Here is a 14,781-nt window from a genome sequence, read left to right as displayed (position 1 = left end):
AGTTGAGTCTGGGTCAGCTAAAAAGAGGTTTCTAGTACGTTTCTGAGTACGTAGTGTGTAATGGATAGAAATAAGATCATAGCATACCTTAATTGTTGTCGACACTTGTAGAAGCAAGTGTACAGCGGGATAAATAGTGCTCTATAGATAGACAATTTATCTGTACGGTGCTGTTTTCTTTTATGGGTAGGTTTACCACGTCTTCCTCCCCCATAGCTTTACGTCAGTGGATCCAGTTCCCTCAGTGTAAGAATCCTTCTCTGAGAAAATTTGCTCATGAGGATGTCTGTCATTTAAGACCTATTAGTACATGTAAGATATGGTAGTTGAGACAGTTGAATTTCAATTTTATGTTATAACTTGTGATAAATCATCACACATAAATGAATAATTCTAAATTACTTCAGATATTTTTTTAATTAAGTGATATAAAAAGTAACTCAATAAAGACATTTTTTTCTATGATGATTTCATTTGATAGTTTTAATTGAAGATGTTGTTTGAATTCTTATTTTTCGTCATTACCGGATTTATGAACAAGAGTGGTTTAATGCAGTGGGTTTAAATGACACAATGAGGGTTGTATTGCTGCATTTGTAAATAAAGTTTCAAGAAATATGGATTAAAAAGAAAGCCAAACATACTCTTTCAACTGTCCCTTTTACAGAAACTTTTTCATTTGCCTTGGTAGTTGAGATTTTCTTCCAAGGTAGGGCTTGTGAATTTGTCTTTTTGTTTCTTGGTAATCTTGTCAGCAGCAACTTCAGACAGCTGAATATATACAAGAATATGCCTACAGTTACATACATGATATATTAACTATACTTTTTATGGTGTTTTATTGTTGCAAATAAAGTTAAAAAACCTCAGGGGCCATGTATTTCACAAACTCAGTTTTCAGAAAGTACATGTTTAGAGTAAGAGTAAGAAATCTAGATATTAAATAATTTTTTTTCATAGCTATATTGAAAATTTAACATTTTTGTACGGTAAACTGATAAAAAGTTACTGTATAGGGGATTAATTTCACGGGTTGTAATTTTCGCGTTTTTCTCTCATCGGACACGATCGCGGTTTCTTGAATTCGCGGAATTGATGTGTAATAAAAGTTACCTCCCTTGTCTATATATAGCTTCTTGTTAACGAAATTCATCAGCGTCATGTATTTATTTCAACAGGGTAGGTAAATATAAAACTGTTGGGTTTAATAAATAATTAATTAAACAAGGGCAGTTATTAAAAGTCCTTCATTCTTAACGTCAAATGACTTTCCTATGTGCTATTATGATGAGTGCATGTGCACCCAAGATCTTCAATACAACGCGGCGAAAAACCACTGGACGGAAATAAATGTGTTTATGTAGTTTGATGAAATAATATCCTTCCACATCTTCAGTAAGTTTGATATTTATTTGAATGATTTCTTATTAAAACCAAAATCTAGATAAAATCAAATATGCATGATTGTGCAGGTAACAAATACACGTGGTAACAAAATAGTTACGCACGGGTTATCAAAACCCATGGCCCACATGTTTTGATTGATGAAACATGTAGAGTTGGCTATTAAAGCAGCTTTGGAACAAACACAAGTTATTATCTGCCGATTTTAATTAAAGTAAAGCGTGTTAATTATAATAACTGAATGATAAGTACTACTCGTAATTACTGAAATGACCATGTATTGACGGTACATGTGTATAAACCTATCATAGTCTATTCCTAAATTTCAAAATAAAACATGGAGATTATTTAAAAAAATTATTCAATGTTTCTTGAATTCACAGATTTATTAACACCGTGAATATAGCAAATATTAACACCGCGAGTTATTTTCCCCCCTATACAGTATTCTTTGTTTGATTTTCCCCCTTCCTATTCCTTTTTTGACCTAAAGTCTAAACTTTTTTGACGGATACAACTGGGATATATTCTGACATACTGTCAGCTGTCTGAACGGGCAAATTTTCAAGAGACTCTCGCTGTCTTTGTCCTGGAAGCAAGTCTCTTGCAAGCAGAGGAATCAGGATATTCCTGCATGGACAGTTCCGTCTCAGAAAAGGTTAAGCATGACATTTGACCTGTCAACTTTGTGCATGTCCTTTTTCTTGATTTCATCCAAGTTCTAAACAAGGACTTCCTTGTATAATTTCTTCTCAAGCTGTGCATCAGTCCCCCTACATACAACCTTTTTTGTCTTTGGATCTTAAGATTATGAGACCTTCCTTCTTCTAATTGGAGATATAAAAGGTCTTTGAACAGAGCCGTTCGCCTTCTGTGGTGGATTCCTTTCATTCTGTTTAATTTCAATACAATGTGTGAGGTTTTTTAATGCACTCATATTTTGTTATAATTTAAATTTTGTCCAAATCACAATTTCTTGCATTTCAAAGAAAATTTATTTTCTGATTTAAATTTTAAACATGTAATTTACAATTAAAGTCAAATTCCATGTAGAAGTTGTGAAAGGCTCATATTCTTTATATATACAAAAAACTTGCACATATTATATCAATTAATGAAAATATACAGCTTATGCATATATAGATTTGCAACTCATAGAATCACTTTATATTCATCTTTTCTATATTCTTCTATTATGTTTTAGATTTTACTTCTGTGAAAAAGTTTTGACTTGTTGTCCTTATTGTAAACAATGAAACACCATGATAAGTTTGTCTCAGTTTATTTTTCTTTAGGTGTTAACTTGTGTGGGAAGTAACTCTTGTCAGCAATTGAGATACTAATTATTACTCAGTATCTAAGAGTTATCTTTCTTGTTAATATATATTTTTAACATTCCAACATTATATTAAATAGGTATTTATATATATTATATGCATAAACATTTCATAAATTAAGTATATAAAATTGTGTTTCACAAATAATTAAGGTCTTCAATCCCTAATAGGAAGAAATTCAATGAAGTTGAAAACATAATAGATATGTAGGCATTCAATACTCAGTTTATTTTATAGACATAGTTCCCATTTATTACTATAAGTGTATTTAGTGGGATGTGTCCTAATTTATGACCTTGAATTTTGGCAAGAGTTATCTCCCCTTTTTTAATTAATTAAAAAAAATCAATTAAAAAAAATTTACCTGGTAAAAAAATTGTTTTCAATTATCATTCTATTTTTAATATTTCAATGCATCTTTCCACCACAGGATTAACTGATATTCAAATTATTTTAATTTGTATTTTGAATAAAAAAGCTTTTCCCCATAGACTTCAATGCAATCTTTTTTAATTAACTACTCCTTAATTAATGAACTTTTTGAAAATTTCTCGTGGGCAATCCTTTTCCACTATACAAGAGGCCCACGGGCCTTATAGGTCATCTGAGTATCATGTAACAACTTTCCAGCGATTGTATTTGGTTTGTGTTTTAATCCAAAAGCCATGAAATTCACAAATTTTGAAGAAGGCACCATTGCTTATCAAAGGGCAGATTTCAAAGAATTAATTTATTTTTAGTCAAAGTACCCCCCTGGTACCCCTGACCCTGCGTCCCTGAAAGTATCTATTTTGAAAGAGGCCCCTTTCTTCATTATAAGGCCAGCATTTTTTTTTTGTTTAGGTTTAGTTTTGAACATGAGAATAAAAAAGTCCCAAAGGAGAAGGAAATCAAAATTTTTTTTTTGATAAATCAATTATTAACATTTGTACATTCTTTTTTTATGCTATTATAATAGGCTCCTTACCACTGGACACATAATGCTTACAAATAGGAAAGTAAAACATTTAATTGCTTATTTCATCATCTGCCAGTTTGGGCAAGTAATATAAATTTTGTGATGTTGGTCAAAATATATTTTAAAACAAGATGTGTTTGTGAAACACTATGCGCCCGGCGGCAACAAAGTTCAAAAAATCTATTTTTAGCATATTGGTCACAGTCAAGGTCACAAGGTCATTGACCATGGTGTCATTTGAAAGAACTTAATCAGTGGAGTATGCATCCCAAATATGAAGTCCCTATCTTCTATGGTTCAAAAGTTATGGCAAAAAGTGTAAAAGGCTATTTTTAGCATATAGGTCACAGTCAAGGTCACAAGGTCATTGACCTTGATGTCATTTGAAAGGACTTTATTAGTGGAGTATGCATACCAAATATGAAGTCCCTATCTCCTATGGTTAAAAAGTTACGACAAACAGTGGAAAAAGCTATTTTTAGCATATAGGTCACAGTCAAGGTCACAAGGTCATTGACCTTGATGTCATTTGAAAGGACTTTATTAGTGGAGTATGCATACCAAATATGAAGTCCCTATCTCCTATGGTTAAAAAGTTATGTCAAACAGTGGAAAAAGCTATTTTTAGCATATAGGTCACAGTCAAGGTCACAAGGTCATTGACCCTGATGTCATTTGAAAGGACTTTATTAGTGGAGTATGCATACCAAATATGAAGTCTCTATCTCTTATTGTTCAAAAGTTATGGCCAAGGTTAAAGTTGACAACAGACAAACAGATAAACAGACAGGACAAAAACAATATACGCCCGGGATCTATCGCTCCGGGCTCATAAAAATCAATTCTTTAAAAGTCTTTCAATATATCTTCATTTTTTTAATATGTGTTAGGTGAATGTGTAGACATTGTTCTAAAATTTAATCCTATCATAAAACAGACAGGGGGTATTGGGGGTAGGGTGAACATTTTTTTCAATCAATTTTTCTGGCTGATACAAATGATACTACATGCCTGTATATATTTGTATATTCTTGCCTTAACAATTTCTTTCTCAAATGGACTGAACTTCTCCCATAGTTTTATTCATTACATCTAATGCATAAGCCACCCTTTTCTGAAGAATGATGCTTAGACTGTAAGCTATAACAGAGACCTAAACAATGTTGCTGCCCGCTGGCAATATGCAACAGCTACCAAGGGCAGTTTAAAACCCGGGGGAGGAAAATAATTTACAGACAGATACTTTTGAAACGAATATATAATTATCTCACCAGCATGTCATTGTGCAACAAAGTCGTCAGCATTTTATTTGTCCTTTGAACAGGTGAAACTTTTTGAATGACACTCGTATCGATGAATTTTACACTAAACCAAGCTATCTTTCAGATCTCGCTTTATTTACTCGCCGTTTCATCTTAAAACCGGAAGTGCGAGTTCGTAAATGTGAAATCTCGATCCCGACTCAAATTTGACATCGGAAAGAAAAAAAATTGTTTTATTTTTTTTCTGAACATTCAAAACCTTGAGCGGAGGGTTTGTAAAACTGAAAATAAAATAAATCCTGGCCTTAAATATGTAATTAGATCATTAGCATATTAACCAGGATGTTCAAAGAATTCACGGTACCAGCTTACAGACGCATCCATGGAGCACTATACGAGTTGTGGTCGGAGTACATGTATAACACCATCACAACCTCCTTGCTTCTGCACCAAATCATCGCCCCTCCCGTACCACGGCCTGGTCAGTAAAAATATGTGATTTTCTGGGCCAGTGACAGTCATTTTGATGTGAATGTTTAATTGTGCTCTATGTTATGGACAGTGACATTGTGATTAATATACATGTCATGTCAGCTATTAATAAGTAACTACATTGTTATGTATTATTTAATTATGTTCTGTATGTGCTTCTCCAAATTACTGTTTGTGTTTGTACCAATAAAATATACATATAATTTGTTTACAAAAATGGTGCAAGTTTTTACATCTCCCCTTGAGCAATACGGAACTTTCGAGCTACGGATCCTCTTCGAATATTATCGCTCACCAGACGTAATTGTAGGGGACAGTTCACTTCCGCATAGCAACGCATCGGGGTAAACAAATATGGAAGACTTCAATAGTTATCAAGCCCCAGCGTTAAAACATTACTTAAGTACGAAAGGTATAACAACATCCATGTACAGAAAAGTTCATTTGATAAAACTGTGTGAACTGGCAATAGAAATAGACCTAGTAGACCTAGAAGATAAAGAAACTAAAGATGATTATGTGAATATGGATGTTCGTCCTAGAACGGCCGGAGACCGCATCTTGCCCAGCTTAAGCAAGACACAGTTTAAGTCATATTATCTCAAATATATATCACATACAACAATAAGTATATTAAATAAATATGAAGCCACAGCAAATGAGAGAGTGAGAGACGCATGAACCTCTTAGGATTTACATTTGCATAATGATAAGTGCATATTAATGAGATGTGATGACGTCATAATAAGGGTATTTGCTTAGTTAATGAGATTTTAGGGTGACGTCATTCTCAAATGCATATGAATGAGATGTGAAGTCATGATGAAGGGGAGTCCCTCCTTCAAATCCGAGGGGAAACTCCATTCGGAAATTCCACACATTCTGTATTTAAATTTTAAAAAAAAATGTTAAGTTGTTTCAAGAGGATTGAGGTTCTTGGATGAGAGAACATATAATACTTTTGGAAAAAGAAAAAAAACCCACAATTAAAGTGTAAAGAAATTAAAATTTTTTTTTATTTGATTTAAACAATATTCAGAACACTGAATAGATTGGACAACAGGCAAACTAATTACAAATAACTTCTCTGTGCAAGTTGGAGGTGACAAAAACAATTATCCGTGGAAAACAATGTTCATTGTAAACATATATTTAGACAGCTATAAGATATTTTAAATCACACCCGCAAATAGTCCTCAGTAAGATAATTGCGGAAAAATTCCATCAGTTATATCCACGAATCGAGAAAACTAAATAATACGAAGAGATATTTCTAATCACAGACATACAATGTCCAAGCAGTGTAATTGCTACTTTTCATACATGTTTCACACAAACACGTCAAGTAATCGATTAATAAGAGTACAGAATCGGAAGAAAAGGCGTCATAAATGATTATTTTTGTTATACATGTACACCCTCACTCGTCGGAGTAGAGGGAATGCAGGGTCAACTGCACTCCCTCTAGTCCCTCGTCTACTTTGGCCAGTCTTTTTTCTGTTTTTTAATGTCTTTATTATATGGATTTTTTCAATGAGGTCCTCCTCATAATTTCGTAATATTTGTCTGAAAAAAAGATAAATATGCTGATAAAATTTCAACTCTTAATATCGTATGTGAAATAATATATCATCTATTGAAACGTCAAAATGCACACCTGTGGTCGGGCATTGAGACGCCCAACTTCTCGTCATCCGAGCTGTCGTCAGATATCACGATTACATCTCTGGCGTATTTTGAGGCCTCGGAGACTGACTGCAGCTCAATGTCATCAAACCATCAGATGGATTTTGCATCCTCTCTAGAAATGAGAAAAAATAAACAGGACTTGCGATTCCAAAGAAAAAGCTCCTCACTCGAAAAGAGTTCTCTCCTCACAGATGGTTTATTGAGGTCAATGTGTTGTATTTCCCCAAAAGAGAGAATCATCTGTGTCCTTCATCAAGTTATCAAACTGACTTTCCGTAAGAAGGTGGGGGGGGGGGGGTTCCAATAATGGGTCAATATGTACGTCTGCGGTTACAACTTGTTTAAAAAATGAATAAAAATAAAAAACCTTGTTTTAGCATGAGTACGGATATTAAAATTAACGAGATTAATTTGAAAATACATATATAATTACAATCTTTATACCACCCACCTCCTTTTATTTTTTATTAATTATAAACTGAGAAAACTCGCTTGTTCATTTGTTCCATTCTGCTAAAAACTTCCACGAAAATATATAATTATAAAATGTAGCTAAAATGTGGTTATAGAATTCGAAGATTCCAAGAGAAGAAGAAGGTAGAGGGGAGGAAAAGTGTCCTTTTATAGTGTTTGTTCGCATTTCAATTTTGCCTACCATTTCAAACTCGTCCAATAAAAAAAAGATTAGGTCTCTGCAATACTTGCTACATGTATAGGCCATCGACGTTGTTTAGCCCAAGGTTATACACATATTTCTGTATAACTTGACATATATTTTTGCATAACTTGGACACCCTGATCGGTTTTCATTACTGTAATGTATTACTGTAAATTCATGAAACGTAGAGTTTTTTTATTTTAAAACTCTCTGCCCCCGAAGAGAATAAAACCGATTCTTAATAAATATACTTCAATTAAACAAACATATTATTTTCATGTAACTTTTTAAAATAATTGAATGAAACAAAAATAAAATTTATTTCCTTGTGACTTTTGTAAAAGCGCTCAGAGAGAGCCTTAATATTATCATTTCTGCATGTTTATAATTGTTTACTTTTTTCTGCTGTACGCATACACTTCAATAAGCTTAAAAAAGACATTAATCCTAAAATATGAGATCGGATCCACACCCTTCCAACGTTTTTCGCGGTAGCGGGAAAGTTGCACGGACTTCATCCGGGGATCTTGAAGTGTGAGACGTGGACTTCAGGATGGCCGAGTGCAAGATGGGACTTGTCATGCTTCTGGTTATGTTATTCTCTCATAACATTTTGTGTTGTTTGAAAAAACAGATTTTTAGACTGTCGGGAAGACATCTCAACCACTATTACGGTACCAAAGATGTTACCCCCATGCAGTTATGTTTGGATTCATGGGGACCAGGGGTTAGGAATCCCTCATTCATCCCCATCGTCTAAAAAGTAGAAAGAGAAAGCCAGTTCGAATAATTTGAGATACCGTTTGTGTTTAAAATAGAGATGACGAATAAAATACTAGGATATGCCGCCCGAGTATTTTTTTTTTAGTATTTTTCGTGTGTCAGCTGGCAATGTTAGTAATTTCAAGTCAATCAAGTCTTTTAGTTCCTTTATTCTTCAATTAAACTGGCGATCGTATATGCCATTGTTGTAATTTAAACTGGCATGGAGTTTACTTTCTGTATTAAATTGACACAGCTTGTAATCTAGAGGGGTAGGTCTCAAAAGTAAGGCATGATTGTCCAGTGATGGAAGTAAAAAAATCGCAAAGACACGGGCAATCAAAATATCCTTATTTATAGATATGTGGGGTTAAATGATCGAAAATATTTTTTAATGACTATCACCTTAACTAACTAGTCACATTCAATTCTCAATTTCGGCAAACACGGAGAGATAAAGGGGGACAATCTCAAAATACCAAAAAATATTAATTTCCAAACTGTTGTAACTTGCAGACCGGTGTTGTGAAATAATCATGTAGCTATATTATATCAATAATGCACAATGCATATATCGCTGCCAATCGTGTACTTCTATTACTAAAATGTTTGTTTACACTTCCAGAAAAAATAAAATAAAACATAAATGTCAGTTCTAACCAATTTTTTTTTCTTTACAGGCAGTTCTGTGACAGCCACTAGCACTGAAGTTTCCACAACCTCTGATGTTACTACCGGAGTTAGTCCCATGACAACCACTAGCGCTGAAGTTTCCACGACCTCTGATGTTACTTACAGAGTTAGTCCCATGACAACCACTTGCGCTGAAGTTTCCACGACCTCTGATGTTACTACCAGAGTTAGTCCCATGACAACCACTAGTGCTGAATTAAGTTTCCATAACCTCTGGTGTTACTACCAGAATTAGTCCCGTGACAACCACTAGCGCTGAAGTTTTCAACAAACTCTGATGCTACTGTCAGAGTGACAACCACTAGCGATGAAGTTTCCACCACGTTTGATGTTACAGCCCAAGTTTCCACGACCCCAAGTCCATTATCCAACATTATCCATTATCCTTTATTTTTTAGCTCACCTGAGCCGAAGGCTCAAGTGAGCTTTTCTGATCAAAATTTGTCCGTTGTCTGTCGTTGTAAACTTTTCACATTTTCATCTTCTTCTCAAGAACCACTGGTCCAATTTCAACTAAACTTGGCACAAAGTATCCTTGGGTGAAGGGGATTCAAGTTTGTTCAAATGAAGGGCCACGCCCTTTTTCAAGGGGAGATAATCATGAATTTGTTGAAAATTAATGGCATTTTTAAAAAATCTTCTTCTCCAGAACCGCTGGGCCAGGAAAGATGAAACTCATGTGGAAGCAACCTTAGGTAGTGTAGATTCAAGTTTGTTCAAATCATGACCCCCGGGGCAAGGGTGGGGCCAAAATGGCCGACCCAAGTTTTAATTAGGAATATAAAGGGAAAATCTTTAAAAATCTTCTTCTCAAGAACCACTTGGACAGGAAAGATGAAACTCATGTGGAATCATCCTCAGGTAGTGTAGATTCTAGTTTGTTCAAATCATGACCCCTCGGGCAAGGGTGGGGTCAAAATTGCCGACCCAAGTTTTACATAGGAATATATAAGAAAAATCTTTTAAATCATCTTCTCCAGAACCACTAGGACAGGATAGATGAAACTCATGTGGAATCATCCTCAGGTAGTGTAGATTCAAGTTTGTTCAAATCATGACCCCTGGGGCAAGGGTGGGGCCAAAATGGCCGACCCAAGTTTAACATAGGAATATATAGGAAAAATCTTTAAAAATCTTCTTCTCCAGAACCACTGGGCCAGGAAAGATGAAACCCATGTGGAATCATCCTCCGGTAGAGGAGATTTAAGTTTGTTCAAATCATGACCCCCGGGGCAATTTATATTAACAAAAAATTATATTTTTACAGCAACAAGTAATCAACAATAATTTATCTTATTGGTATCGGGAAGTTTATGAATACTTACAGAGACATCAACTACAGTGTACTGTAAGATTTGGCGACCCTATTTCCATTGTTATTAGCTTTGACTTCGTTTCTTGTAGGAAGAGAGATAAAAACTCCTTTCTCGGACCACCCAGGTCTACGGCTTCATCCATGTAGAAGACAACTTTTATATGGAATCGAATGTTCTGTACTTTGACTTCGTTTCTTGTAGGAAGAGAGAGAAAAACTCCTGTCTCGGACCACCCAAGTGTACGGCTTCATCCATGTAGAGGTCAACTTTTATATGGAATCGAATTATCTGTAGTGTAGCAATCTCATCAACGTTGTCTTCAAAGATATTCACACGACTAACAAAAATGCCAGGTGTATCTTCCTACACTACATCGTCTTCTGATACGACATCCAAAGGTCTCCTTTAAAAGAATATATCTTGGTTTGCCTGTAAAATTTTTGTCGATTCTGCGCTGGTCTTTCTTAAAATAATTTTAACAAAATCTAAAATAGTATGAAAAAGGTAAAAAAAAAGTATTAGGGGATCATATAGGGATCAAATACATATACTGCAGTTATGTCCTCTTAGGAAATTGACAATCATAATAAGTTATATTCAATTTACATAATTGTACTGAAAATTAAATGTATGCAAAAACTCTCTGGATGAATAACTAACTATCATAATTATGAATGCTTGAATGTTCATCTATAAATCTCCCAAGATATTTTTTAGTTTACATATTCATGACCATAGCATGCATAACAGTATATATTCTCGATCATGACATCCCTATTCAATTCCCCTCTTTGACATCTTTTCTCAGTCACCAATTAGTTCAACAGTCATTAGGGTACTCAGATCTTTCAGGTGGTTTACAAAAACTGTCCTAATAATAAACATCATTTTCAAAATTATATAGAAAAACGTCAATTTTTTTAATTAAAAAAAAGGTTTACTGTGACATTACTTCTATAGAAATTTAAGCACAGGCTTTGAAAGACATAATTCGGCAACTTTAAACATGTATAACTAAACATAATAGAAATGCCGACAATAAGACTCAACGGGTTGGGGAAAACGTAAATTTCGCTATAATAGTGGTGTAGTGTCCGGAAATATCCGTCCCGCCGTCCCGGGTTTATAATTTAGTATATATTGTTTGTTTCCTCCCAAGTCAAGAGCACAACGTGTTTTCACTAATCTTGTTTGTCTTGTCCTCTCATGGAGTAAGCTTCATCGCTTTTTTTGTTTTGTGTTCATAAATTGATTGATATGTTTGATTATCATGTACGCTAAATGTCATTGGTAAATATTTTGTATATTTTGCATAATTCTGCATCATTATCTGTTATGTTTGTAACCGGTGTATTTAAATATGGCGGATCGTTTAGGTCATTTTTATATACTTAGGTACCATATCAATTTACTGTATTGTGTCATTTTCTATTCATCAAGTCTGTCAATGATTAATAATCACAGTTAATAAGAAGTTGATTTGTCAGTTTAATATTTTGTTGTGAAACCTGTAATTTGATTGTGTCTAAATGTGTGTCATTTATTTGTAGTTTATTACCCTCTTCCGAGAGGTATGTGAATAAAGCATAACAGCACAGTAAAAAATCCACTTCTTGGACACAGACTCATCATGGTAGATGCTCCGGCATTAAGACAATCCCGCAACATTACATCACCCGCCATGGAACATTTTGAGGAAAGAGTCAACCGATACGTCTTCAAATTGGGTAACCTAAAAAGGGACACTGACTCAATTGTAATAGACATGGGGGAAAATCCAGTTATGAACTTTGATCGTGCAAAGACTTACAAAGTTTCCCTAAACAAATACATGTTGCAATATGAAAAGGCCTCCGCGGAATATGCAACATTTCTTCAAAGTCAGCGCCACGAAGCCAGTAGGAGAGAGGAAGCATCCAGGTCCCTCAACGCCACTTCACTACACGAAAAGGTGACAGCAGTGTTAAAGCAATTGAACTCTATATTACCTGATACAAGATCACATAAGTCTCACTCTCTATACAGTCACGGATCCTCATCTTCACTTCTCACATCGGTAGTATTGCAACACACCGCAAAGGTTGAAGAAGCACGGATGAAATTAAAGTATGCCGAGGAGGAAGCGGAGCTGCCGAGGAGGAAGCGGAGTTGCTGAGAAATGAAGCGGAGATCAAGGCACGGATGAAATTAAAGTATGCAGAGGAAGAAGCGGAGCTGCTGAGAAAAGAAGCGGAGATCAAGGCAGCCCAGCGTCTGCTTTCAGTCAAGAAAGAGTTCGAGGCAGCCCAATCAAGTCTAACGGCCATAAAGAAATGTCTTGAATATGACTCTCTTGGAGAAAGCTACATATAACCCTGTGAAAATGACATACATGATCTGCATGAAACAGACAATTCTTACACAGCTGAGCCGTCCAAACATCAAAATCAATGTGACTATACAGAGAAGCCAAGCAAATTTATGAACACTTCTATGCCGAGTGAACACGCCAAACATTCTGAATCTTCAGGAAGACCAAAAGAACCTGTGAACATCTATACAAGTGAACGCTCAGATCAAGTTGAATGTATTTCCCAGGCGCCAGAAGGAAAAACACAGAAACCTCTGAACCCAACAGCTCCAGAGTTTGTTGCCGTTCAACATGAGAAAGGTGTTATGAGTGAAACAAATGAACTTGCTAAGTTGTTAGCCAAAAAGCAACTTATTCCAACAAGACTTGCTGCATTTGATGATGTCCCAGGACATTACTTCGTCTGGAAATCAACATTTGAAAATGTGACCAATGAACTTGGTGCTTCTACTATGGAAAATCTTGACCTCTTGATCCAGAACCTTGGAATGAAGTCTAAGCAGCAGGCTCTCAACATTCGTTCAGCAAACCCTCATGACCCCCCCCCCCCCCGAGCATTGCGTCAGATATGGGAAAGATTGGATTCAAGATTTGGAAGCTCAGAAAGCATTGAATCATCACTGAAGAACAGAGTCGCAGCTTTCCCTACCTTAAAGAACTCAAACAGAAGTGAACTTTTTGAACTTGCAGACATTCTCATGGAGATTGAGTCAATTATGCGAAATGAAAAGTACGCAAAACTATTCTCATATTAAGACTCGTCAGGAGACTTAAACCCGATTGTCCGAAAGTTACCTTCAAGCATTATGGGGAAGTGGACGAATGAAGCTAACAAGTATAAACAGAAAAATTGTGTCATCTATCCGCCATTTTCCGTCTTCTCCGCATTTTTGAATAACATCGCAAAGATACGCAATGACCCTAGTTTCATATATGAGACTACAGAGAGTATGCAGCAGAGTACTAGTGATGGAGGTAAACCTATCAGGAGAACAAGTTATATCAAGACGCAAGTGTCCTCAGATGTGACCACAGAAAGCTGTCCAGTACATGGCACAAACCATACACTCAGTGCTTGTAGGCAATTTCGCACAAGGCCGCTACAAGAAAGGAAAGACTTCCTCAGAGAAAATGGCCTCTGTTTCAAGTGTTGTGGAACAAAACGTCATTTCCAACCAAACTGTAAAATGACTGTAAAGTGTGATGTTTGTAACTCTTCAAAACACCCTTCCGCACTTCATCCAGACATTCCAAAATCCGTCGTGAAAGCTAACGAGGGGAAAAATCGATTCAAAAAGTGAATGTAACAAACAAGTGTACAAAATATGTAACACTCAAGGAAACACATCGAAATCGTGTGCCAAGATTATGTTAGTAAGAGTGTACCCCAAAGGAAGAAAAAACTTGTCAAGAGAACTCCATTGTATGATAGACGAACAAAGTAATCGATCCCTTGCAGTCTCACAGTTTTTCAACGCTTTCGCGGAAAGTGGAGGTGAAATGGAATACCTCCTATCCTGTTGTGCGGGTAAATTCAACACTGCAGGACGCAGAACATCGGGGTACATGGTAGATCTATTAATGGTACATGTACTTTGCAGCTGCCTGATTTGATAGAGTGCAACGATATTCCTAATAACAGAGAGGAAATACCGTCACCCGAAGTGGCACAGGGTTTTCCTCACCTGAAGGACATTGCACATTTCATACCCCCTGTGGTGAAAGTATCGACATCGAGTTAATGATCGGTCGTGACCTCATTATGGATCACCATGTGTTAGACCACATGTGTACAATCGGCATCTATGTATGTATATATGACCAATGGGCCAACAGCGGCACATAGTGGACAGTCAGTCT

The 14,781-nt window shown here is 35.7% G+C and overlaps 1 protein-coding gene across 1 annotated transcript; it reads left to right on the top strand.

Moving 5' to 3' along the window:
- Positions 1–11,684: 11,684 nt before the first annotated feature.
- On the top strand, positions 11,685–12,726 carry LOC134250081 (uncharacterized). The gene has a single exon (XM_062732433.1). The coding sequence runs from the start codon at positions 12,202–12,204 to the stop codon at positions 12,724–12,726; it is 525 nt and encodes a 174-aa protein (XP_062588417.1). The 5' UTR covers positions 11,685–12,201.
- The last annotated feature ends 2,055 nt before the right edge of the window (positions 12,727–14,781 follow it).

The sequence above is a fragment of the Saccostrea cucullata genome, unplaced genomic scaffold (assembly GCF_032062105.1).
Source record: "Saccostrea cucullata isolate Sc308-1 unplaced genomic scaffold, CSIRO_AGI_Scuc_v1 ctg2991, whole genome shotgun sequence".
Classification (NCBI taxonomy): Eukaryota; Metazoa; Mollusca; class Bivalvia; order Ostreida; family Ostreidae; genus Saccostrea; species Saccostrea cuccullata.
This window is presented reverse-complemented; position numbering and strand designations above follow the sequence as displayed.

Coding starts and splice junctions, on each gene's coding strand:
- LOC134250081 (XM_062732433.1), top strand. CDS start 12,202: ATGGTAGATGCTCCGGCATTAAGACAATCCCGCAACATTACATCACCC.